The 25,989-nt window shown below is 37.2% G+C and overlaps 1 protein-coding gene across 1 annotated transcript in view; it reads right to left on the bottom strand.

The window, feature by feature from the left end:
• MLIP (muscular LMNA interacting protein) overlaps positions 1-25,989 on the bottom strand; it is a gene marked incomplete at its 5' end in the record, with an annotated part of 249,001 nt that overhangs the window by 109,501 nt on the left and 113,511 nt on the right. The window contains 3 exons of the mRNA XM_079781369.1: positions 4,743-6,317; positions 20,183-20,575; positions 23,725-23,880. Coding sequence (XP_079637495.1) covers positions 4,743-6,317; positions 20,183-20,575; positions 23,725-23,880 — 2,124 coding nt within the window. The remainder of the gene's footprint in view (positions 1-4,742; positions 6,318-20,182; positions 20,576-23,724; positions 23,881-25,989) is intronic.

Raw genomic sequence — 25,989 nt, forward strand, 5'->3', positions numbered from 1 at the left:
CAGAAATGCTATCTTTGTCTTCACTGCTGTAACCTCCCAGAGCCACCATCACTTGCTTAGATTGTTGCAATAGCCTCTTTTTTTGTTGTTAATCCTCACCTAACCACTTAGAAACACTGGCCAGGGCTGCAATAGCCTCTTAAGGTCTCCTTACTTCCTCTCACACTCTCTTAGAGTCTGTTCTTCACACACAACCAGATAGATAAGATTGTCAGTTATCTATTCAACCTCCCCCCCACACACACCAATTGCTTCCTGTTTTACTCAAATTACAAATCAAAGACTTAGAAGTGGCCTGCAAGATCTCACAGGCCTACAATAGCTCACAGTTACATCTCCTTCTGACAACCTCAGTTCCCTCACTCATTCCACTCTGGCTCCCCTGTTCTTTGTATCTACCAAACACTCTCTGGCCTCAGGGATTTTTCCTGACTGTACTCTTTTATGAGCAACACCTCCTTGCATGTCACCTTCTGAAAGAAACCTACCTTGACCACCAATTATTAATTTGTGACACCATCCCTTACCTGCTGTACTTCTTCATTACCACGTATGTCCTTCTAATACACGAGAAAATGTATTTATTTGGGAAGGGGTTTATTATTGATTATTTCTGTGCCACCACAGAATATAAACTTTCTATGAGCAGGCATTTTTGCTATTTTATTTGTGGCAATATATCCTTACAACTTTGAAAAGTGCCTTGCACATATCCTTCTACACAATAAACACTCAGTACATATTTATTGAATGAATGAGTGGTTTCTTTGAACCCTCATTAAGCATTTTAGCTCATGGAGGTATATTTCATATTGCTCATTTCCCAGATTGTATACGGATTAGCAGAAATGGAGAAAGTTACATAAAGACTGTTGCCACCAAGTTTCCAGTATGATATGTTTGGAAATGTTTTGATGCCTTAAAAAAAAGAGATTTAAAAAAATAATACCAGCTACAAGTTCATAAAATATCAAAAAGCTCCCAATTAATTCCTTAAATATGCTGTTTCCAAATAACTTTAAGGCAAACACAGGCACACCATCATCTTGGGTGAGTGTATGGAACATCATGACTCACTAGGAGAAATTTTAAACTGTTTCATAAATAAATGCGAAATATATTAGAATTTGAATACAACTCCATGGATTAATTTTGTGATGTTTAGGCTTTCCCAAGGGGTTAAAAATATCTCGGACAACATAGATGTTGATCAAAGAGTAGCCTGAAAAACATCCTGGGAAATGTCCATCCTGTCTACAGACCTGATCATATTGTGAAATGTTATTCTTAACTATATCTGATATTAAAATATGTCAACTGTATCAAACTATTGCACACAGATTCAGAACCTTAAGATTCGAACTATGAAAAAGAAACATTACATATACTTTGTACCTGTATTTAGCTCAGCATGTTCTACTGTTCCATTTTATTTTCATATCAAAGGCCAGCAGGGCCCAGACTTTGAAATAATGTCATTCAAGTATTCATGTTTTAATATGATGGCCATTTGTATTCCAGGACCTCTTTCCTTTTAGGATCTGGCACTAAGTGGAGCTGATATATATCTGAAGCTCTTTAATTTCAAAGATAGCCCTGTGCTCAGATTAGCAGCACAAAAAAAGGAGCAAGACAAGAAACAATCCATAAAGGCATATAAATTATTTGATATCCCAAAGATTTTATCTATTTTTCTCCTATCAATCTATAAAATAATCTTACCAATTTAATAAAGTCTAGTCAAACATCAAAAGAAACTGGGATAAGATTTACCTATTCCAGAATCCATTTTAATGAATTTTTATATTCAGGTTATAGTTTTATATATATATACAGGCTGATTTTTTTTTAACCTGGAGAGATAATAGCAAGAAGCAAGGAAGAAATAAATAGACAAAGAACAGCATGTCTCAGAGAGTGACTCCTTGTGCAGAAGTTATCATAAGTTTTACCCATTATAAAAAATATTTTTCTGTTCAAAGGATCAAGTAAAAATAGATAAATTATAATTTCTTAATATTTTTACATTTTAATTACATCAAATTTATCATTTATTTCTAGAAGCTTGGCCATAGGGTTCAGGCAATAATTGTTAATAAATTCAGGAAATGGTAATGTTTACATCACCACGTTTTTGTAATATAGCACAAATACATTTCATAATTGTATATGCATTAAGAAGATAATAACTAGGTCATTTTACCTCAAATAAATAAGATTTTCAATTTAGAATTATAAAAATGTTAGATTTTTCTCTATCCCATTTTCTTTGAAAGTTTAAAATTCAAGGACTTAATAATCTCTAATAATACATTTTTAAATGGCTCAAATATTACATAAATTGATAATTCTTATCATTATTCTATAACAATGATTTCCTTCATTAGAATTACTAAATAAAGCTAAAATAATAATTTATATAATTTTTTGTTTTACAGCTATAAAACATAATAAATTGTTCACTGAGCTTCAGTTTCTTGGTGTATAAAATGGAGAAAATAATATTACCAATCTCATATGGTCATAAAATTAACTGACATTGTTCCTTTTAATTAATTTTTAACTATTTTGAATAACTACTAGGATATTTCTTGATTCACAGAAAGCGTTTGTTATCTGTTACTATAATAATCATTACTATTATCATCACTATTCAAAGATAAGCCAATCTTCTTATGTCTCCACTTACATTTCCCTGGAATCAACTTCTATATATTTGTCAGTTTATTTACCCTTTCTGAAATATCAACTCCTTTCTCTTCATTAAGATAAATACTATTTCAACCAGCCTGACTCTCATGATATTTCTATTATATCAAATTCAGTGTACAATTATATGTAATCTATATTATACTATGCGAACATTTCCTTCTACTTGTTTTCTAGCATTATTGTAGATTTAATAACTCTAGATAGCTTCTCCACATTATATATATGTATTTTTTGAATAAAAAAATTGCCCTGGCTGGTTTGGCCCAGTGGGCCTGCGGACTGAAGGGTCCTGGGTTCAATTCTGGACAAGGGCACATGCTCGGGTTGTGGGTTCGATCCCCAGTAGGGGACATGCAGGAGATGGCTGATCAATGATTCTCTCTCATCATTGATGTTTCTATCTCTCTCTCCCTCTCCCTTCCTCTCTGAAATCAATAGAGATATATATTTTTTTTAAATTTAAGAGAAAAAAAATGTTCTCTTACTTTCCTTAAATACACACAGAAGCACATTTATACACACATCTCAAAAAATCTAGTATAGAGGTAGGCATGTAGAGGGTGTTTAATGCATACATGCTTTTTAAGTTGAACTACATCATTAGTAAGAGCATGTGAGTTGTTTTATCTTTCCTTTCTTAAGTACATCCTTCAAACAGAGTTGGACACAGTTTCCATGAAAATTGGAAGCAGTAAAACTGTGTTACTTCAATTCACTGAACTGAAAATTTGAATTCCCTCTTAATACAAGCACTTTCATAATTTTATTTTATTTATATAGCAATGACCAAGCTCTGGGTGTATAATATGCACATTCTAAATTTTTTGAGAATAGCTGGGAAGCTGGCATGTTCTATAGCAGTGTTGCCTTCTTCCAAAAGAAATGAGCTCTATGGATCATTACTTCAAATATTTCCCATCTCATCTATATATATATAAAAAGCCCATGGCCATAACTCCATAACAACCAAATAACTGGTCACCATGAAGTGCATGGAGCACCTCTCGGTCCCTCCCCCATGGCCCACAAGCTCCGATCACAGCAAGGCTAGTGGCTGGCAGGTGGGTGAGGCAGCGGGTGGGTGGGCACAGCGAGGCGCATGTGGGTGAGCGAGGCTGCGAGTGCGGCAGGGCAGCAGGCGGGTGGGCGGGGCTGCAAGCACAGCGAGGAGCACGCGGGTGGGTGGGGCAGCGCGATTTCACACGCTGGGCTTCTAGTATTAAAATAAATGCCAGTTTCACATCTCTGCTCAGTGGGTTGCTTTGGAGTACTCAAAAGTTAATATTTCTACTTTCTTAATTCTATTTCCTTAGAATTACCCAGCCTGTCTATTTTCTCTTGTATTTCAAATTACTAAGTTTTTCGTGTTTATTATAAATGAAATCATTTTCACATATAAAGGAAATTTCTATTTCCTTTTGCCCTATGTGGATATAACTAAATGCATATTGATTTAGCTTGAGGTATGAAGAGCAATAATGAAATCAACCTGGTAGAAGGGAAAAAATTAATACTTATAAATGAATGATGGCAAGGGAAATAGAAAGTTTTTAAATTGGTTTGGCCTAGAATATGGGCCTAGATCTATGATAATATTTCTTTTTATACTAATCTTACCTATAATTCTATCAGTACAGAATATTTTTATGGATAATTGATTCCATCTTATCAAATAATTAGACATGTATCATATCTCCAAATCTCTACTAGCTGCTTTAAATTCCAGCTTTTGAATCAATAATATAACCCATATTATGCCTGCAACAATAAAAATATAAGAATTTATCATAACAGGAGGATATACAAAATCAGTATTTCACAGAAACATGCACAACTTTAGGCAGATTATAAGTCAACTCCATGTTTAAATATACCAAATCCTAGCCACACCCAACCCCACACTTGCACTTTCTCATAGGAATAGAATGAAATGTCATAATCACTGATTTTACCCTCTCTGCAAAAAAAAAAAAAAAAATCTTCTTCCATATTTCAAAACAAGCATGCACCATGCAACATGCAAAAAATACCTTGGGTTTCTTATTCTCAGGGTCTGTTGGCATGGAAAATGCACAAGGTGAAATCAGCTCCTTGGTTCTTGTTAGAGAGGTGGGAGGTGATGGGGTTGAAACAGATGACCTGTGGTCAGATATTGAGCTTTCCGATTTCCCGAATCTTGAATGTAAGGTGCCAGTGCCACAATTTGGGTGCAGTGCTGAAGGACTGAGCTGGAGTGCCTGAGTGGGAAGATTAGCGTGAGGGGAAGGGGAGGACCCCAATTTGGGAAGAGAGGCAGAGCTAGCACTGGAGACAGGCGGTGAAGTGGGAGCAGAAGGATTCTGCCCTTGGCCAGAGAGCTGCGCTGCTGATGCTCTCTGGGATCTGTGTAGCAGGTCTGAAAGAACTGGGGAAGGATGGAAACTTTTCTCTGGAGAGGAGAGTGTGGCTCTTTGGTTAGTGGGAAATGCAGCCGGTGACATAGAGGAGGCTGATGCAGAAGGATATGTGTAAATATTCCTGGGCTTTTCTGGACCCCTGAGGTCAGCATCCCTTTTGCTCTTCCAAGAAAAAGGATAAAATCTTTGTGAAGCAGGAGGAAGACCTACAGGACTCGATGTCTTTGTTTGTAGCAGGGAGGGGATTGGATTACTCTTCAAAGAAGTGGGTGATGGTGTTTTCTCTACATTCAAAGAAGCATGGCTACTACTCTCATGTTTTGTGGGAGAAAGGGGGTGTGCCTGAGGAAGGGGAGCAGATTGGGTGAAAAAAGGTAAGTGAAAGGATGGCTGGCTAAATTCAGGATCCTGGTGTTCCCTCTGCCCAGGAGACCTGGCGCTCAGTGAGCAACTTGAGAGAGATTTTTTAGGTGTGGATGGGGCTGGCTTTGCTTTTTGATCAAGTGTGAGTGTGGATGAAGCCAGGGAGTTGAGAGAGAAAGTGGGACAGGATGCAGGGGACAAAGGTCTCTGGTGAGAAGGGTTTGACTTGAGGATGGCAGTGAGAAGAGAAAGCCGGGAGGGCACGGGGGATTTCACCCCTGACCTGGAGAGATTTCCACTAGAGGACATTGGGCTACAGATAGTGGAAGAAGAGCCATGGAGAGAGGAAGGAAATGGTTTGGGACTTGGAGAGAGTGAATGCATGACAATACGGACTGGTATGTACGAGGCTGAATTCGACTTCAGAGAAGCACTGGAGGACGGTGGAGGAGAAGAGGGTCTCAGACTTTCTCCGGGGCTAAGGACATGTGAGGCTGACGCTGTCTTCTTCAGAACTTCCGAGGTCCGCCCAGGTTTCTGATCTGCTTCACTGGGACTGGACAAATTAGAACCTGATAACTGGGTGGAATGGGGAAACGGAAACGTCGAGGAGGTGCCCTTCGATGCAAAAAAGGGCGATGAGTGAGCAGAAGTTTGGAAATACGTAGCTGTTTCTTCCACCAGGGCCCCACTGGCATCCAGCCGCCTAGTGTGGAACTCCTCTAGGGCAGAGGCCTCACCAAGCTTAGCGGGGTCAGGTGGTGCTTTCTGATTAGTTGGAGAAACATAGGAGAAAGCAGGTGGTTTACAGGCAAGCTGCTCAGAGGTAGCGGAAGAAGAAGTTGACTGGAGGAGAGAGAAACAGACAGATTGTAATAGGACATTATTTGTGAAACTATCAAAATAGTCTTAGCACTTGTGTGTTTATGCAAACAGTCCTAATAGTTTACATGAAAAGAGGCACCTTAAACCTCCATAAAAATGGAAGAAATTCTGTTTTGCCAAAGAGGCATAGTTTTGGATTTGAAAAAGAATATTGAAAAACTTGAAGTATTATATACAACAGCTCATTTATTCCCCAGAATGAGCATCAATATTAAATTATATTTGCATATTTCCATTTAGAAAACGATTCATTGACAGAATCTAAAATAGTTATCTTAATTTGGATTTATGTGATTTGAAAAGATTTAAATCATCGTCAATCTAAATTTCAAAATTCACCTCGGAAAATGAAATAGATTTTCTTTCACTGTAAGAATATAAACCATCATATAATAATAATGACTACAGTCCTCAAAAAATTTAATATACTTCAAAGTTTGAAATTCTAAAAATCTGGACTACTGTTACATATTGTGAACCTAAAAAGAAATGCCCAGAATTCAAAAGATGCAGCACCCAATATCAATATACAATGATAAACAATGAGAGAGTGAAAGCAAAGTCCAAAGCAGAGAGGGAATTTTAGCTTACAAAAATATTTTCCCTAATTACTTGCCAGGATAAACACGTAACAAACAATTTGGTTGTTTGTTACTGAAAGGGACACATATTATTTCATATCAAAGGAATCCAGAGTACTTTACAAATGTAATCTACCTTAAACAGTGCAACTAACTCATCAATTCCACACAAAATAGACAGACAATAAAGAAAAAATGTATCCTTGTCAAGCAAGGCTAGGGTGAGCCTGTAAAATAACAGGGTGTACGTATTCCTGTGCTCTATTTTTAAGACAAATACTGAAATTATAAGTGAGACTAAAATAAATATTTTAAACAGAGGTTTTCTTTCAAAATTATTGATTTGATTCTATCAATTCATAAAAGAAACTACTTGTGTCTAACAAAGAATTTAGGGCATTAATGAATATTTATTAAGTGATTTGATATGTATATATTTTTTGTATTACATAGCAGGAAAATGTATGACCATAATATTTAAACTTAATAAAAGGTTGATTTAAAAATTCAGTAAAAGATACTTCTTGGTTTTGCTTAAGGTGTCCATGTTAAGGTATCCATCAGTTCTAATATAAAGGTTTTCATATCATATAGTTTTGAGTTCTGAAAAATATTTAAAACTAATAAATTCAAACAACTCACCCCAGACTTTCCAGTTTCTGAGCAAACAAACCCAAAATATTAATTTCTTTTTTATATGTAAGCCACCTATGTATTTGCAACACAAAATTCTTGCCACAATAAATAATATTTGAGTACATTGGCATAACCCAGAATATCCGTAAATACGGGATAATTGAAAAGATCAAGCAGATAAATTGAGAAAGAAAGCTTAAAAATTCCCTTAGTGATTGTAGAACTGTTTCCTGTGATTAACCATAAATGAAATTCTTCTCGTATTGTTTCCAATGATGGTCTCCTCACAGAAGGAATGAAAACATTTCAAGACCTGGTAGGGTGCCTTTTCATGTTGTGCCACAGCTTTTAGTAAAAAATTTTATAAATTAGTAATAGAATCCCAAAATCCCATTATCTTTTCAGTCATGTTTCCAAATAACTTCAATTTATATGACAAACTCATTAATTTATCCTGATTATTCATCAAAATTTCATGATGTAATCATAGGTCCATAATTTTGAGGATCTCATTCAAAGGAAAATATTGTTCTAACAAAATTTTTCAAGAATGTGGATTTTAATTACCAAATTTTCTACTACATGAAGTCATATTTTTAGCCAATATAAGTAACTCAAAGTTTTATTGTACTTTTTAATAGTAGATTATGAAGAACTTCTAAAAGAAAAACTCTGAAAAATCTAAGAATGTTTATTGTTTATAATAATCTACATATTTTTATATTCTGTATATTAGTATTTATAATACATACATTTCTAATTTGTAAATATACTCTGATGTTGCACCATGGTTCTTTAAAATTTCAAGGAGTGAAGAATGCATTTTTTTAATGAAAAATACTCATTGTCCTGAGTTCCTCTCATCAATAAGTTTTTTTTTTTTTTAAAGAGGAGCTAAAGACATGATTTTATGCAGAAAGAATGGATACCTGTCAAATTCTCAGTGAGTTGCCCAGCTTTTATTTTACCTCTTCCCTGTAAATCCCTTATTTCTCTAATGAGGTCTATAAATTATTTTCATCCTTTCATTCTCTCCCATTAATAACTCCTTGTGCTGCTTGTTACTAGGTTTGTTACTGTTGCTCTAATTCCTTCTCCCTCAAACTTGTTCTCCTTCTTCTCCACTCTTTATTGCTAACCTGATCTTTGTAGAGTCCTTTGCTTCAAACACCTCTCAGAGATACCCCTGACTATGTACTCCAATCCCAAACCTTCCTCTGATTATTCGAGCCCCCTTACCACACACCTCCTCCAGAGTCATTCTCACAACTCTCTTTTCCTAGAAAGATTCTCCTGAATCCTGGAATATACTCACATAATCTCAATAACAGAGGATACTTGCAATGTTCTGCTGTCATCAGCTTTCCCTCCTGTTCTGAACAACAGATCTTCCAAAAAGTCAACACTCACCATGAACCCTTTTCCCACCATTCTCTCACTATACTCAACAACTTAGATTCCTTTTCTCCAAGGAAAACTGAGATTACCAGGAAAATCCAATTTTCTCAATCTATCCTCATTTTATTTTATTTATTCTAGAAAAATTATGACTTTTCACTTTTTAAAGGTTAATTTTCTCTATGTAGTCTGAGTCACATAAGAAACTGTCCTCTTAGGGATCACATTTAATCAGTTACCCTCATAGGCTATATATTCATCTTTTTTTTTTTACTAGCTCTCTCATCTTAACATAAATATAAAGCAGAATTTTTCTAATATTTAAAACATCATAATAAATATCATCTAGTGGACTAGAAAAAATTTCACCATTCTCTAGTCTTTTCATTAAAATGGGAAACTCCTTTTGTTCGCCCTGTTATCTCAACTGGCTATATAATTTGTTTTGGCCAGTAGATCATTAGCAAATGTGATATAAGAAGCAGTGGCTAGAAAAACAGTGTGCATTGGAGCTTACTGGCTTGCTGAGTGCAGAACATTGCCATAATGTGAATGAGTCCAGCTAGTCTGCTGGAAAATACAATGCCACATCTCAACTAACAAGCCACCAGACAGCTTAACATCTACAAACCAATCCAGAAGCCAATCACAGACACATAAGTGAACCAAATCAAGGATCCAGTCCTGTGGAACCACCTGACTGAACCTTGCCAAATTGTTGACTGGCAGATTACTGAGCTAAATGGTTTTTTAAGTAGTAAAAGCTAATTAGAAATGTATGCATATACATACACTAAGATCTTTGTGGATCCTGTCTTTCCTGTAGTTACAGGTCCATGTTGTTCTCTTGACAGTTACATCTTTACCATACAATCACTGCATTGATTTCCTTTTCATAGCCAACACACCCTAAAGTGACTTCCCAGAATCCCACTCTTGTATAATCCCCTCCTCGAGTATGGGTGGAAGCTGTGACTTGCTTCTAATTAATAGAACCTGGCAAAGGGAAAGGAATTTTGTAGATGTAATTAAAGTCCCTCATCAGGTGACTTGGAGCTAATCAAACAGGAGATTATCCTGTGTGGGTATGACCTAATCAAGTGAGTTTTTAAAAAATGAATCAAAAGGTTAGAGATCAAAATAGCAGAGCAAATAAACAGAATAAACATTTTTAAGCCACTAAATTTATGGAGATCTGTTATGCAGCCATGGAAAACTAATACACTTCCCACTGGCTTCTTAACAGTCCTCCCACCCCTCTCTTCCACAGGCTCTGTTATCACCATTGTCTACAATGATTTATCGTTTTCTAAACCCAACAGGCACTTGGATCCCTTATCTTTTCTAATTTCTCTCTAGAATCTGACACTTCCCATCTCTCCCTCCTTTTCAAAACTGCTTTATCTGTGGCAACTGTTTCATCGGACTTTCTCTTCTTTCAGCCTCTTACATGTTGGAACTTGTCTGCTGATTCCTAGAAATGCCTAAGCACTGCTTGTTTGCCCAGAAAACATGTACTTAATCTTTACACTTTAGCTCATCCAATGTGAACCTTTCCTGAGGTTTGAGGCTGATTTAGGTGTCCTCCCCTACACTTCCCATTGTTCCTTGAATGTGTTACCTTTCATTGTCATTGTATTCAGGTGCATCTGTTTTCAAGTTCCTAGAAGGTAGGTGCTACGCCTTTTAAAGTGTATCCCCTTCGTGTCTAGTGCATGGCATATTGCCTTCCTGTAAGAATGAAGAAGTATCCTGTAAATGTAAGAACAAAAGTACATACAGCAGGGACATAGTGTCTCCTTAAAGAAGGCCTCATCACCTCCTTCAGAGATTGTCCCCTCTAACTCTGCTACAGACTCCAGACAGTGAGGTTAGGTGAGGGACAGAGAAAACAGTGACTGATGGCCAATCCAGTCTTACCTTAACAGCGAGGGAAAAAAAAAAATTGAGTTCTCATATCAAGTCAGGAGACCCTCCTTTTAAAGGCTCCATCATCTTTCTGCTGGAATTGTCAAAGCAAACTGATTTCCCATAAATGTACTTCCTCTATCCTTTGAGCTAATGGTACAAATGATGTTTCATCCAGAGGAAGCAACAGACCATCAGGCAGGGATCACAGGGATTCCACCAGCATTAGAGCAGAGCCTGGGGCCTCCAACAGAGTCAGAAAAATTCTCCTAAGTGTCTCCAATCTCACTCACCATAGACAGTGACAAAAAGATTAAGAGGACAGAATCATATCCTCACTCCAAGTAAGAAGGGAAATGGGCGGAGGAACCAAGATGGCGGCAAAGTTAAACAACTAAACTGCCGCCTCGCACAACAATTTCAAAAATACAACTAAAAGACAAAACGTCTACCACCCAGAACCATGGGAAAGCTGGCTGAGTGGTAGATTTACAACTAAGAAGAGAAAGGAGCACAAACGCTGAAAAGCTGAGGTACGGAGGCGCGCGAATCAGGCTGGTGGTGGGCGACTGGGTGCACGGCTTTTCTTCAACCCGAAGGGAGACAAGTTCCTGATCACTCTGAAATCCAGTTTCTGGGGACATGCGGGGGACCCAGACACCTATGGGGAGAAGCTGGACTCTCAGCCATCGGGTCGGAAAGTGAGAGTGTCTTTTTTGCAGAGGTGCACCCAGCAATCAGTGTTTACTGTGCTGGAGCGCGGGACACGGGGACTTGGAAATGCAGAAAGGCAGAGACGGCTGACGGCAGCCATCGCCGTTTGCCACGCCCTAGCCTAGTGACGCCGAGACCCCGCCCCGCCCTGAGACCCCACCCCGCACATTCTACAAACCCGCCCAGGCTCCAAACAGTGGCTTTTGCATATAAATGGCCTGTTCTGTGGCAGCTTAACCAAATTAACTGCAGCTCCAGTCAGACTGCTCCAACACAACCCAAGCAAAGAGGAGAAAACTGTAGTTCTTGCTGTAGCTCCTGCTGGGGGGCCTCAGACAGTAGCTGACCTGCACCCCATTGGAGATCCAGACACTAGAGTATCTAGTGGTCGGTGTGAGACGACACCAGATTTCAACCACTCTCATAAGGGACACATTCAAGAGGCAGACTCAGTGAGCACCAAAGCCCTACTGTTTCTCCAGCACAGCAATTTTTCTGTTATAGACACAGCTGGTCCTCAGAGCCAATTGGCCTGGAGGTCAATTCCTCCCAGTAATACCAACAACAATCAAGACTTAACTACAGCTGAAAATGGTTTGGCTTAGTGGATAGAGCATCGGTCTGCGGACTGAAGGGTCCCAGGTTCAATTCCGGTCAAGGGCATGTACATTGGTTGCAGGCACATCCCCGGTAGGGGGTGTGCAGGAGCAGCTGGTCAATGTTTCTCTCTCATCGATGTTTCTAGCTCTCTATCCCTCTCCCTTCCTCTCTGTAAAGAAATCAATAAAAAATATATTTATTTTTTTTTAAAAAAAGACTTAACTACAACAAGGCTGTACAAACAGTCCACAAAGGGGTACACCAAGAGTGTCCACCTCAGGTAACTGGGAGGCTGACCCGTTGAACCAATAGGACACGTAGTACACAAAGCTACCCAACCAACTCAGGGAAGCAGCGAAAATGAGGAGGCAGGGAAACAGATCCCAAACAAAAGAAATGGAGAACAAACGAATGGACATAGAGTTCAAAACCATGGTTATAAGGTTTTTCAAGAATTTCATGGAAAAGGCCGATAAATTTAATGAGACCCTCGAGGATATAAAAAAGGACCAACTAGAAATTAAACATACACTGACTGAAATAAAAAATATTATACAGAGACCCAACAGCAGACTAGAGGAACGCAAGAATCAAGTCAAAGATTTGGAATACAAAGAGGCAAACGACACTCCTCCAGAGAAGCAAGAAGAGAAGAGAATTCAGAAAGTTGAAGATAGTGTAAGAAGCCTCTGGGACAACTTCAAGCGTACCAACATCAGAATTATGGGGGTGCCAGAAGAAGAGAGAGAGCAAGACGCTGAAAACCTATTTGAAGAAATAATGACCGAAAACTTCCCCCACCTGATAAAAGAAATAGACTTACAAGTCCAGGAAGCACACAGAACCCCAAAGAAAAGGAATCCAAAGAGGACCACACCAAGACACATCATAATTAAAATGCCAAGGGCAAAAGACAAAGAGGGAATCTTACAAGCAGCAAGAGAAAAACAGTTAGTTACCTACAAGGGAGCACCCATATGATTATCAGCTGATTTCTCAACAGAAACTATGCAGGCCAGACGGGAATGGCAAGAAATATTCAAAGTGATGAATAGCAAGAACCTACAACCAAGACTACTCTACCCAGCAAAGTTATCATTCAGAATTGAAGGGCAGATAAAGAGCTTCACAGATAAGAAAAAGCTAAAGGAGTTCATCACCACCAAACCAGTATTATATGAAATACTGAAAGGTATTCTTTAAAAATAGGAAAAAGAAGAAAAAAGTAAAGATAAAAATTATGAACAACAAATACATATCTATCAACAAGTGATTCTAAAAGTCAAGTGAATTAAAAATCTGGGGAACAGAATAAACTGGTGAACATAATAGAATCAGAGGCATAGAATGGGAGTGGATTGATAATTCTCAGGGGGAAAGGGGTGTCTGTGTGGGGGGTATGGGAAGAGATTGGACAAAAATCATACACCTATGGATAAGGACAGTGGGGGGGGGGGAGGTAAGGGCAGTGGGGGGGGGGAACCGGGTGGTGGGGAGATATGGGGGGGGGGGGGGGGAAGGAGAAACAATTGTAATAATCTGAACAATAAAGATTTATTAAATTTAAAAAAATAAAAATTTTTAAAAAGAAGGGAAATGGGAAGGTGGCAGTAGGAAGATCATTAGAGAAAGGTGGTTAAAAAAATTAAAATCACCACCCGGTGACTTTATTTAAAGATAAAAGAAAATATCCTATATAATAAAAGGCTAATATGCAAATAGACCAAACAGCGGAACGACCAGTTGCTATCACACACACTGACCACCAGGGGGCAGGCGCTTGATCCAGGAGCTTCCCCCTGGTGGTCAATGCACTCCCATAGGGAGAGTGCTGCTCAGCGAGAAGCCGGCCTCATGGCTGGTGAATGCAGCGGCAGTGGCGGGAGCTTCTCCTGCCTCCGCGGCAGTGCTAAGGATGTCTGACTGCCGGCTTAGGCCCACTCCCCTTGAGAATCAGGACTAAGCCATCAGTTGGACATGCCCTGAGGGCTCCCGGACTGCGAGAGAGCACAGGCCAGGCTGAGGGACCCCCCTGAGTGCATGATTTTCATGCACTGGGCCTCTAGTATTTAATATTATGGTGAAAATTTTGCACAGTGACAGATGGTTACTAGACTTGACTGTGGTGATCACATTATAAGATTTAATCACTATACTATACACATGAAACTAATATAAGTGTATAACAACTATACTTTAATTCAAAAATAAATAAATATGTTTTAAAAATCACTTGGTTAGGAATGTGTATAACAAAAGAATGAGGGCCTCTACATTATCACAACTGCCTCAAGGCAATTATATGACCAAGAGAGGCCCCCCAGAATCTGAGCTCACTTACTTGAGCAAACCAGAGTGTCATCCAGATAGCAGCTAGAGTGTCATCCAAATGATAGTCAGGTGCACATTACTTCCCAGCATCTTGATATTAAGCCATTTTTCAGGAACTACTTCAGTAATTCTAAGCTAGTCCTCCCAGCAGTTAACAGAATCTAACATGGAAGTTTAACCTACCAGCTTTTTTCAGTCTTCAATCTCCAAAGCAAAAACTATGTATAGATGATTTATTTTAATAAACTATGGAACAAGAGCTAAAGTATGAGGCAGGAATCCTAGGCTCTCTTTCATACTCTCTGACAGTTTTTTCTCAGTTATGGGTTAAGACAATTCATATAATGTCTAGTCCCTATTTATATCCCAGGGTAATGTGAAAAGGAGGATAATTTATTCATTTATTCACTTATCAGAGCACCTACAAGTGTCCCAGGCATTGTGTTAGGTGATGGGGACCAGAAGGCAAGACGATTTTTTGGTCATAATGAGGCTCACAAATATATTGAAGCCCCAGGGTTATAAGGAATATTTCTATATCTAATGCCCTGTTCAAATAATTCATTGTAATCCCATTTCCATGGATCCAGGAAATCTAATGTCCAAATTTCCAATAATTTTATGTAAAAACCTCCTTTATTTTACCTCAACCAGTTTTTCTGATCTTATTTTCCAAGTCTTTCCTAATTTCTTACATCAAAGCTACATTTGAACCAATATATAAAATCTCTTCTCACATGTTCTTTACTCTGTACCCCAAAACATGCTACCTTCTTAGACTTCTAAAATACAGTAAATTATTTGTTGAGAACTTATCTTGGGCCAGAAACTGTTATGATCATTTTATGTATAAATATAAATTAATAAATATATAATTTAATTTGATCTTCATAAGGAAAGTTGATATCACCACCCCATTTTACAAATGAGGAAGCTAAGGTTTATGATTACAAGTAATCACCCAGAAGAGCATGGCCAGTCAGTTGCCTGCCTCATTTTCATTTTCCCATACCATCCCTCCAACACATGGAAGTCCGTTTCCTCATCACCTTTCTATTTCTCAACTTGATTTGTGCCCCTACCACCCCACTCATGCTATTCACATTAAAGTCACCAAATAACCTCCTAATTTCCAGATTTAAAAAGCTTTGAGGGCCTGTTTTATTGAACTTTGTTTTATATTTTCCTTGTATTACATTTATATTTTATATTATATTAAATTTTATATTTTAATAAAAGGCACCAAGTGCCTCTTCTGTGGCTGAACTGGTCAGATGTTAGGGAACTTCATCCTGCCTCTCCCAGAGTAAGAGAAAGCACAAAGGAGGTGTGGCTCCAAGTAGGTAATAGCAGACAAGGCTCTAGGCCTAGGGGCTTACCCTGAAGAGTGAAAGGGCTCCCATATTTCAAATTGACTGTGGCCAGGTCAGACCTCACACCCCTGGCCTCATCCCTACACATCTTCTGGTCCTGCTAATACTGAGGAGAGAGGTTGCTCTCATGTTTCATATCCAGCTATGTCAGCAAAAGGCCTTTGATCCTTTCTTCGGCTTTAATCAGGGCCTCTTGAATCTCCCAACCTGCCCTTCTCCCCTAATCAAGCAGCAGCATATATTAACCTGGCTGTCCCACTTGGCAAAAGTACTTGCTAATGTACGTTTAAAAAATCTGGCAAGGCAGCTAGAAAATATGGAAGTACAATGTTGTAAAGGAAAGCTTCATTCTCCACGAGGTCTCTCAGCATAAAAGTTGGAGAACTATTGTGCTTCATACTTGATAAACCTAGGTCAGTACTCAAATTATGTCACATTGTCAGAAAGGTATTATTTATTGTTATGTTATTATTATCTTGCTTTCCCAAGGTGATATGACTGATACCAGATTCATTTGAATTCTATAAAAAAAAAATTACTGAGCTACCTTTAAAAAATCAATAAATTTAACTAAGTATTACATATTTAGGTATATGACCACATATTCCACTCTTTTTGTTGGAAGCCCCTTTAGCTTTCATTGCATGAACCCCTCTCTCCAGCTTCTTTGGTGCCCTCTCAGTCTCTTTCAGTGGCTTCCCTACTTCTACAGGCTCTTTATATCTTACTGTTTCCTGACTTGTATCTTATGTCTTCTTGATATATATATATATATATATATATATATATATATATATATATATCCATTCTCATTATTTTAATTTATGCAGCAAATATCTCTAGTCTTCCAGCTCTCTCCTGTGTTCCAGATTCATACTCCTACTTTCCTTTTAGATATCATCATGCCATGCTTCCAAGGCATCTTGGCGCCTTTTATTAAAATATAAAATTTAATATAATATAAAATATAAATGTAATACAAGGAAAATATAAAACAAAGTTCAATAAAACAGGCCCTCAAAGCTTTTTAAATCTGGATGTCTTACCTCTTCCTATCCTTCCCAATACCTGTTATTTTTTTCCCCAGTTAATCCAACATTCATCTATTTCCTTGGTTATAAATTCAAGCATTGTTACTTTTTCCTCATAAAACAATTCAATTAACTCTACCCCATAAGTTTGTCTTTTTATTCACACTATCATTGCCTAAATCCAGATTTTATCATAAGTCTTTCAGACAAATCACTCTGTGTTTGTATGTGTATATTCACCTCCCTTTGAATGCTAATACTACCCCGAGGTAAGACAATTCTTACATCTTTACACCAACATTCAAAAACAATACCTTTTTTCTGAATTTTATTTATGAGGATTTTAATTCAACTACTTATATAGCATTTTTACTTACACTTTACAATTGAAATTCTACATGCCACTACAATAAAAATACTTCAAACAAAAATAAACTCAACCTAATATTTATACTGACTATGTTCAGGATAATACAGTAACTACTATAGGGAACAAAATGTTTAATAGAAATGGATTTAACAGGGTCTTTACCTATAAAGAATTTACAGTCTGCTAGGGAAGATGAGGCACAAATCTACATAGTTATAATACATGCTGTAATAGGATAATTGTAATAAAAAATTTTCAGGGGAAAAAGTTATCAGAATTAAATTGAGGGAGAGTTTGCTTTCACTGAAAGAACTAAAGCAGACTTCATAAAGGAGTCAATATCTGAGAAAAAACTTCAAAGATGTAAACTTCCAAATATTTTTCTTTCCATACACCTTATTGAACTTCACCTATGTTCAAGACACTATACTCTGTGCTATGGATACAGAAATAAACAGGAGACAGACTTTGACTTCAAGTTATTCTCAGTCTAGTGAGGAAGAAAGATAAACTCAATTAGTATAAGCATTGAAGAGGCTACAAAACTATAAAAAAATGACAGAGATGAAAAAGAAAAACTAGCCCAACTTCAAAGGGAATGTCTAGGAAAAAGTGCTACTTGAGCTGAACTAGTGTCAAGTAGCCTGGGGCAAAATGACTTTCGGTCTGGGGAAGAAAGAAGCATTACACACGGAGACACCAAGAGCTCTAGGATGGAAAGGTATGAAGTGTGAACTTTGGTGATAATTTGGGAGAACTGAAGAAGAGAGGTACAAGATATGAGTAGAAAATGACATTTAGGTTAGGTTATGAAAAGCTTAAATTCCAAACAAATAACTAAAGACATTTTTTTAGGAATAACCTAATAAATACTTATGACTAATAGTGCTAATTTAGAGACAATCCTTTATATGGATTCATTTTCACCAGGTTGAACAGAAAATCACATTTCTGATTGAAAATTTGCTATTGTTGACATCAAGTATCCAATCATGGGATAGTCTTTACACTTTTTACATTAAACTTCTACTTCTGACTGCATTAAACTTATTTTGGAGTATCTTCTTTCATGCACTGGTCTTTTCTCTTTAGTTTAAATTTGTGTGTGACAATCCTCTTATTTTTAATTCATCTTTTTTTTTATTTCATGATGACTTATTATTCATCACTAAAATGAATTATTAAGGAGAATGGAAATAGGAACAATGGCTATTCCCAAACATTTCAGGATTCAAAACTCCTCCATTAGTGGTTACCATCATTTTCAGTCACAACTAATGAATAAGGTTGAGCTTTGCCTTTCCATTGGAACTCTGATAACATGAACTTCCTAAGTAACCTATGCTGGCAAAAAGTTTCCAAAGTGTGTGTTTAGCATCCAGTTTGACCTCTATATATTTAGTCTCATGAAAACAAAATAAATGACCAATTTGGGAAGAAATATATCAACTAGGAAAAAAAGAGTAAATTTTAAAAATTGTTTCATTAAGAATATATTTCTTTATTTATATCTGGTATCATCACACCTGCATGTTCTTTTTCAAAGGGGCCCCATCAAACTACCCTCTACTGACTATGGAAACCCTCACATCTCCTACTTGGTTATTCCATCATCTTTCCTGAGTTAAGAAAAAAAAATATTTTAGCCTATCACCACTTACTGAGAATATGTTTAATTATGTGATTAGAATATTTCCAATAACTAGCTGAGAATAAACTTGAAGAAGAAATAATTTTTTTTTTCAGTCCAGTCATCCTGGGTAGAGATAGCCCAGAAAGAGTCTCCTATCACCAAAAAGCAGCATCAGGATACCGGATGCTTGATGGAGATATGAATACAGCATCAGGAAGCCAGTGAAAGCACAGAAATAAAGATGGGGTGGCACCAAAAATAAGATGCCTACTCTACAGTTTTGCATAGATCCAAAAGTCCAACCAAAAGTCCAGTTCATCAATAATGTTCACCCAACTACTTTGGGGTGCTTGCAAATATCTGGTCTGGTCGATCCTAAACAGAACATCTTGGTACTCACCCATGCTCACTGTCAAGGGCAACTCTCCATTCACTATTTACTGCAAAGCCAGCCTCTGCATTCCTGACATTCCACCTACACTTTGTTAAAGGCATCTAATAATTTCATTACAACAAATAGACAGTCAATGGCAAAATCTTCCTATTTTCCCCTTCAAAATCCCTCCCTTTCTTTCCTTGATATTTTTTCTTGCCATCACAGACATTAGTCTTCTACTGTACCAAAGGCTTTCCGTCCACCTAAAAGAAATCATTCAATCTTGCGGCCAAATTATGGGATGGGATCTTCTTCCCATTTTATTGAATCCAGTCCCACCATGGTGGCTTCCAGGACTACAGTACATATTTCCCATACGACATACGGGGGAGGGGGGGGGGGGACTTATTTTCCTTATACGCTTTTATTTCCTACTGTACCCTTCACTACTCTTTTCCTATTTCGAAAGCAACATGTTTACTAGTATATCCAAAAATCCAACGGATGTCTTCTCATTGGATGCTTCTCATGTTTTCAGTGTGCCTCTTGAAGCACCCAGCTCACCAAGCACTCTCTCCTAAGAAACTCCCATTATCAACCTTCCCAAGAATTATTCAAAAGGAAGAGGTAGGGTTTCCTGAAATCCACTCCAACTAAAGGTTTTACATTTTCTCCTCAACCAATTCACAGTATAATTGTATAATCTTTTATGTCTTATAAATTTACTGCTTATATTTATACCTTGATGATTTATGATCATAAGATTTTGGTTTTATAATATCTTTTTCTTTAAGAGTATTTTATGCCTTGATCAGGAACAGTCTAGAACAAAGGGTGTATAACAATATTTTTTTCTTGTAAGAAGAAAAACCTACCTGCCCATGCTTTTGTTGAGAAGCCGTCCCATGATGCATTTCAGGATATGATGGGGCCTGGAGGTTTGCTGCCCGTGTTTTGGGACGCACCACATCAGAGACCAGACTGGAGGAGATTGCCAGAGATGTAGGCCGAGGAGCTGTGGTGCCCAACCCCCCTGGGGGGCTTTGTTCAACTTTTCTGCTTGTAGCTTCATCTTCCCCTTCAGAGTCCACAATAAAGACATATTCAGCTTTGAAGAGGCCACTTTGCTGCATTCCTTGGGGTTCGTTCACTTTAAATTTCCTTACTTGTGATATCTTTCCAATGACCTCTGAAGGATAAGTCAATGCCCCTCCGTCTCTCGGCTGTTGGCTCCCAGCTTTCAAGGCCAAGTACTCACTGAAATTAGACTGCAATAAATAAAAGCATTGACATCAGTTTGATACATGCTACTTTTTTGCATGTACACTTAAAAGCATAGCCTGCATAAGGACAAGAATTTCTAAAAATATATTTAAAGATCAGGTTGGCTAAAGAAAGATTAGGTTGAAGTTAACAGTTTACATTTACTAGCCCACCTATTTGTCCTAGTCCAAACTCAAACACTGTAGGCCTCAGAATCAACATCAACAAGCAAACCTGCTTTCAAATAAATCATGAGATGACTTTGTAAAAAGAGATGAAGAGAGTAATGTTTTCCATAAAGACATTCATGAAACAAAGGGAGACTGGTAAAGGGTTTAGCTAATGGTCAAGCAAAACCTGTATAGTCTGTATAAATGGGGGAGAGAGGAAATTCCATTGAAATGTTCTAAAATAATATAAATCTCTAAAAATCTGAGAGGAAAATTTAAATGGGAACAAAATTCCCAGATATTCAGACAAAACAATCTAAGCTAATTGGAAAGAACTTGTGAATAGGACACCCAAAAAAGATAGATATTTTCAGTACAAAGTATTTTTTATTGTTATTTTATTTTGGATTTGTAATTCTATACCTTTTCCCATACAATTTTCTATGAATATATAGAAAGTTCATAAGACCAGATGTAAGACAGCTTTACCATGCTACCAAAACACTTTGTTCTAAAATGGTAGTAGTTGTGTTATGCTAAGATTGTGTTTAAAAGACCCAATGTTAATTTTCTTGGTTTTGATAACCATACTATCTATAATAATAAAAGTATAATATGCTAATTAGACTGGACAGCCATACGTCATTCCGGACGTCATTCTGGACATCCTTCTGGATGAAGCCACTATGGCAGGGGCCAAGGCAGAGGTGGTTAGGGGCGATCAGGCAGGCAGGTGTGCAGTTAGGGGTGATCAGGCAGGCAGGCAGGTGAATGGTTAGGGGCGATCAGGCAGGCAGGCAGGCAGGTGCGGTTAGGAGCCAGCGGTCCCGGATTGCGAGAGGGTACAGGCCAGCCTGAGGGACCCCTCCCCCCCTGTGCACAAATTTCGTGCACCGAGCCTCTAGTGGTTGATATTCTTCTCTTGTTCTTTTATTTAAGTTAAAAATTATTTCAAAATAGAAGTTAAAGAAGATGCTAATTAAACTAAAATAATTTTAACTATGGTCATATAATGTGTGATAATATGTATGTATCTGTTCTGTGTGTATAAAGACAGAATAGAAGTCAAATCATTGATTAGGTATAACTAAGCTAAGGAGTTGACTTTACACACTCATTTCACACCTTTCAGCTGGTTCTGGTAAGGTCAAGATAAAACACAAATTGCCTCTGATTAGGATTTCTCTGATAATGGTCACTACACATATTAATTACAATGCTCTATAATAACAACCCCCCAAATTGGAAGGGTTTAAATTAAAAATAGAAGTATTCAATAACAAATTTCATATTATGAAAAGTAATGGAATAACTTAAAAACTCGCAAAAAAATTGAACTAGTTTTTCAAAACATTTTTAATGATCTAAAATAGCCCATTCCCCCATAGTCTATCATTCTCTATTCCTTTACTCTGAAGCATTTTTACAGCATTTATCACTACTTGAGACTTAATTATATTTTGTTTCAGTTTTTTCATTGCCTGCATTCCCGATAACAAATAAGTTATGCGTTGACTTGATTCACTCAGAATACCCAGCACCAAGCATGTAACACACTCACTAAATAGTTGTGAAATATAGAAAGAATGAGGGATTATTTATCCTGTTCGATTATAATACTGAACTATTTAAAAAATAGAAAGAAAAAACTTTAATCTCATTTTAACTATGTAGTTCTGTGTATATCATTGCAAACATCAGATGATTATCATCATCCTAAGAAGCTTTGGAGATTTGCAACCAAAATTGGTTCATATATTTACAGTCTCACATAATCATAGTGCCTAACAACAAAGAAACCCATGAATATATTATATGTAGTTGACTACTGTTAGAATCTTCCCAGAAGTGCCTTATGCAGAATTCAGAATTTTTTTTAAATAATTTGGCCCCAATGGTCTTTGAAATAAGATAGCATTGAAATACCCAGAATCCCAGATATATTACTACTTGCTAGATAAGATGTTTTCATAGAAAGTAAATCAGATTATTTTATGTCCTTCCAGTTGGCTCAAGAATACCACTTACTTCATAGAAAGTAAATCAGATTATTTTATGCCCTTCCAGTTGGCTCAAGAATTCCCCAGTCACATTTTATTTAAAATAAGACAATATTGAAACACATTCTAAGGAGATTCTTTTTAACCCACATATCATTTACTTTTCTAATAGAAGTCATTTTCAGGTTTTTTTCCATTTTGTCTTAATTTTATTTTCATTATTGGTCTCATTTTAGATAGGTATAATCAGGGTATAAATGCAATTTTGTAACCTATTTTGTACTATAATATTATAAGGTTAACATTTTCCATGAATTTACATAATCATCATAATCATAAGTTTGTCAAGGTGAGGTGTTATCATATTCTTAACTTTTCTGGTATTATGCTGCTTTTATTTTTCACTAAATATTTTTCTATATAACATTTTTCTTTTTTTGTCCTATTTTTGGGGATACATTTCAAAGAGTCAGGTTATTGAAAGGCTATGAACAGTTTTATGATAGTGGATAAAGGTTTTCCACCAAAATTGTACATATTCACATAATTAGCAACAAAATGTGAGCCATGTGACTATCCCCACAATGGCCCCAACACTGGGTATTATACTTTTTTAATGTTGCCAATTATTACATGTAAATAGTAGCACCTCACTGTTTTTTCTTGTATTTTCTTTCTAAATAAATGTAAACTTCTTTTTAATTTTGTTTTTATAATTTAAAATACATTTGAGAGAAGGGGAGGTGTCAGGAGGCAAACAATAAAATATCAACTCAAAAGGGTTGAGAATAATGTATTAGAGAGAACCTGGGATTAGATTACATTTAAGTTTCTGTTACATAATTATATTTTTAGTCAACCTTAGATTTCTTAGTCATCTCACTTTAAGCGGGGGAAATAAACATTCATTCAAACTTCTAAGACATTAGTTTGGATAATGTAATGTTATTTGCTTGATATACAAAAGAATAAAAATAATCCTACCCTATTTACAGTTTCTGGATTCTTATCACTTGGTTCCTCAGGAATTTTAACAAGGAATTTAGAGGTGTCAGCCAACTGAGAGTGGGTTGGTAGTCTTCTGACAGTGGGGACAAATGTGAAGATCAGAGGTTTGGCTTCAGAATCACCAGAAGAGACCTATGAGACACGTAATAAATTAGAGTTTCAGTCTTATCAAAGGTTTATCTTGACTTTTTCTCTATACACCAGGATATTTATCTCACTTATTTTGATAAATTGCCTATTGTCCTGTGATCGTGTATATGGTTGCCAAAGAAAACAGCTATAAAAATAGTCATAGTATATCAGGAAGATCCTGTTGTAGGGGATGGCAATAAAACAACAGGTGGCAAGTTGATGAGCTAGAATATTATAGGGCATCTCTACCTCGGTGGGTTCATCACAAACTCAGCTTCCGGTCTGTTTCAAAATGGACTTTTATCCTTTTAACCCTGGTTTAGCATGTTCAATTGGACTCATAATCACTAAGCATGCAAGAAACTTAATATTTATCAATAATGAGAATGCTAAGTGTGGATTTAAAATTGGAAGTATGCTTTTCTGGCTATCAGGATGTGAATGCCTGCTAAAGGATATATTTTATCTTTCATTCATTCTTTATTTATTCAGAAATAAATTTCATTAAGTATTTTCTATGTGGCAGGCAATCAGGAGCTAGGGATAAAACAGTGAATAGGAAACAGTCAATAGAAAAAAAGTGTGCACAGAATACTAAGAGAAAAGTGATGGGGTACCTACCCAACCTAGAAACCTCAGAGAAAAAAAACAAACCTGAAATTTTAGTCCCAGTGAAAAGGAAGGTAATGATGTCTGGGGCTGAGACAACCAGCAGAGAGAAAGCATGGGAAAAAGCAGCAGTGGGGGGTAGATCACGCTTTATTGTGTCCTATTTATTGCCACTAGAGAACCATTAAGGATTGGGAAATGACATATTCACACAAGATTTTTAGATAGATAATTCTGGTTTTGAAGAGACACAAGACTAGAGACAAGGACAAAAAGCCAACAGCAATCACTTGAGGATTAAATGAAAAGGGAGAAAGAGAAGATGGTACTGTAGATTTCTCTTTTGAAGTTTGGATGAGAAATAAGGAGAAAGGTTAAGAGTAGTCAGACAGGGAAGCAGAGTCAAGAAGATGCCTTTTGGTCTGTAATGGGATAGACTTGAACATGTCTTTAGACTGAAGGAAAGAACCAGTAGAAAATAAGAGCAGAGCAAGATCTTGGAAGAAGCAGGCAGAATAAGTTACGGAAACAAGAAAAGGAACATGGTCTCCTTGGAGTCCAGAGAAAATGAATTAAGTTGAAGAAAAGCTCATACATCTGATGAAGTGGAAAATTGGGAAGGTGAGGGGAGATCATTTTTTATATAATCAATGTACGTGACAGAATTAGCTCCATCTAGTCAGAGTAACACTGCTGCTTTGCTGCCTCCATGCCTCTGTCAGAAAATATATAATATGGCCCTGGATGGTTTGGCTCAGTGGATAGAGCGTTGGCCAGCGGACTGAAGGGTCCTGGGTTTGATTCCAGTCAAAGGTACATGCCTGGGTTTTGGGCTCAATCCGCAGTAGGGGGCGTGCAAGAGGCAGCCAATCAATGATTCTCTCTCATCATTCATGTTTCTATCTCTTTCTACCTCTTCCTTCCTCTCTGAAATCAATAAAAAAAATATTAAATATATATGATATGCCCTGGCAAGATCCCTACTTTCCATTCCCTTCAAGCTGTACTACCTTTCTATGCCTCAGACAACTTGGACCTTATCTCAACATAGATTTTAACGCTGATCACTTCTGTCCCTGTGAAAATCCAGACCTCTGCATCATCCCTCAATCTCTGTGTGCTATACACACCCCTAGTTTTGGTCCCATCTTGTACCATGCTCCAACTCGATATACTTTCACTGTTCACTGTCTGGGATTCAGTCAGCCATCACAAAATCCTCCATACTCTTAACTTCTTCCTTAAATATCCTAGCTCTAACTAAACCATGGTTCCCTTTGAAGGACTCTTCTTCCCAAGAAGCTCTCTCAGTGGTAGCTGTTTCCTCTCATACTGACATGGGAGTAGAATAGGTGTGCTCCTTACTCCTGTTTAATGCTTCCAGATCATTCTTCTTCCTTCCTCTTACCTAAAAACTTCCAGTTTTGAATCTTGTGTCATCAATCTAGAATACTTGTTACTTCTCCTTGTCACAGTTACCTGCCCATATCTACATCAAAC

This window comes from Cnephaeus nilssonii (assembly GCF_951640355.1).
Source record: "Cnephaeus nilssonii genome assembly, chromosome: 9".
Classification (NCBI taxonomy): domain Eukaryota; kingdom Metazoa; phylum Chordata; class Mammalia; order Chiroptera; family Vespertilionidae; genus Cnephaeus; species Cnephaeus nilssonii.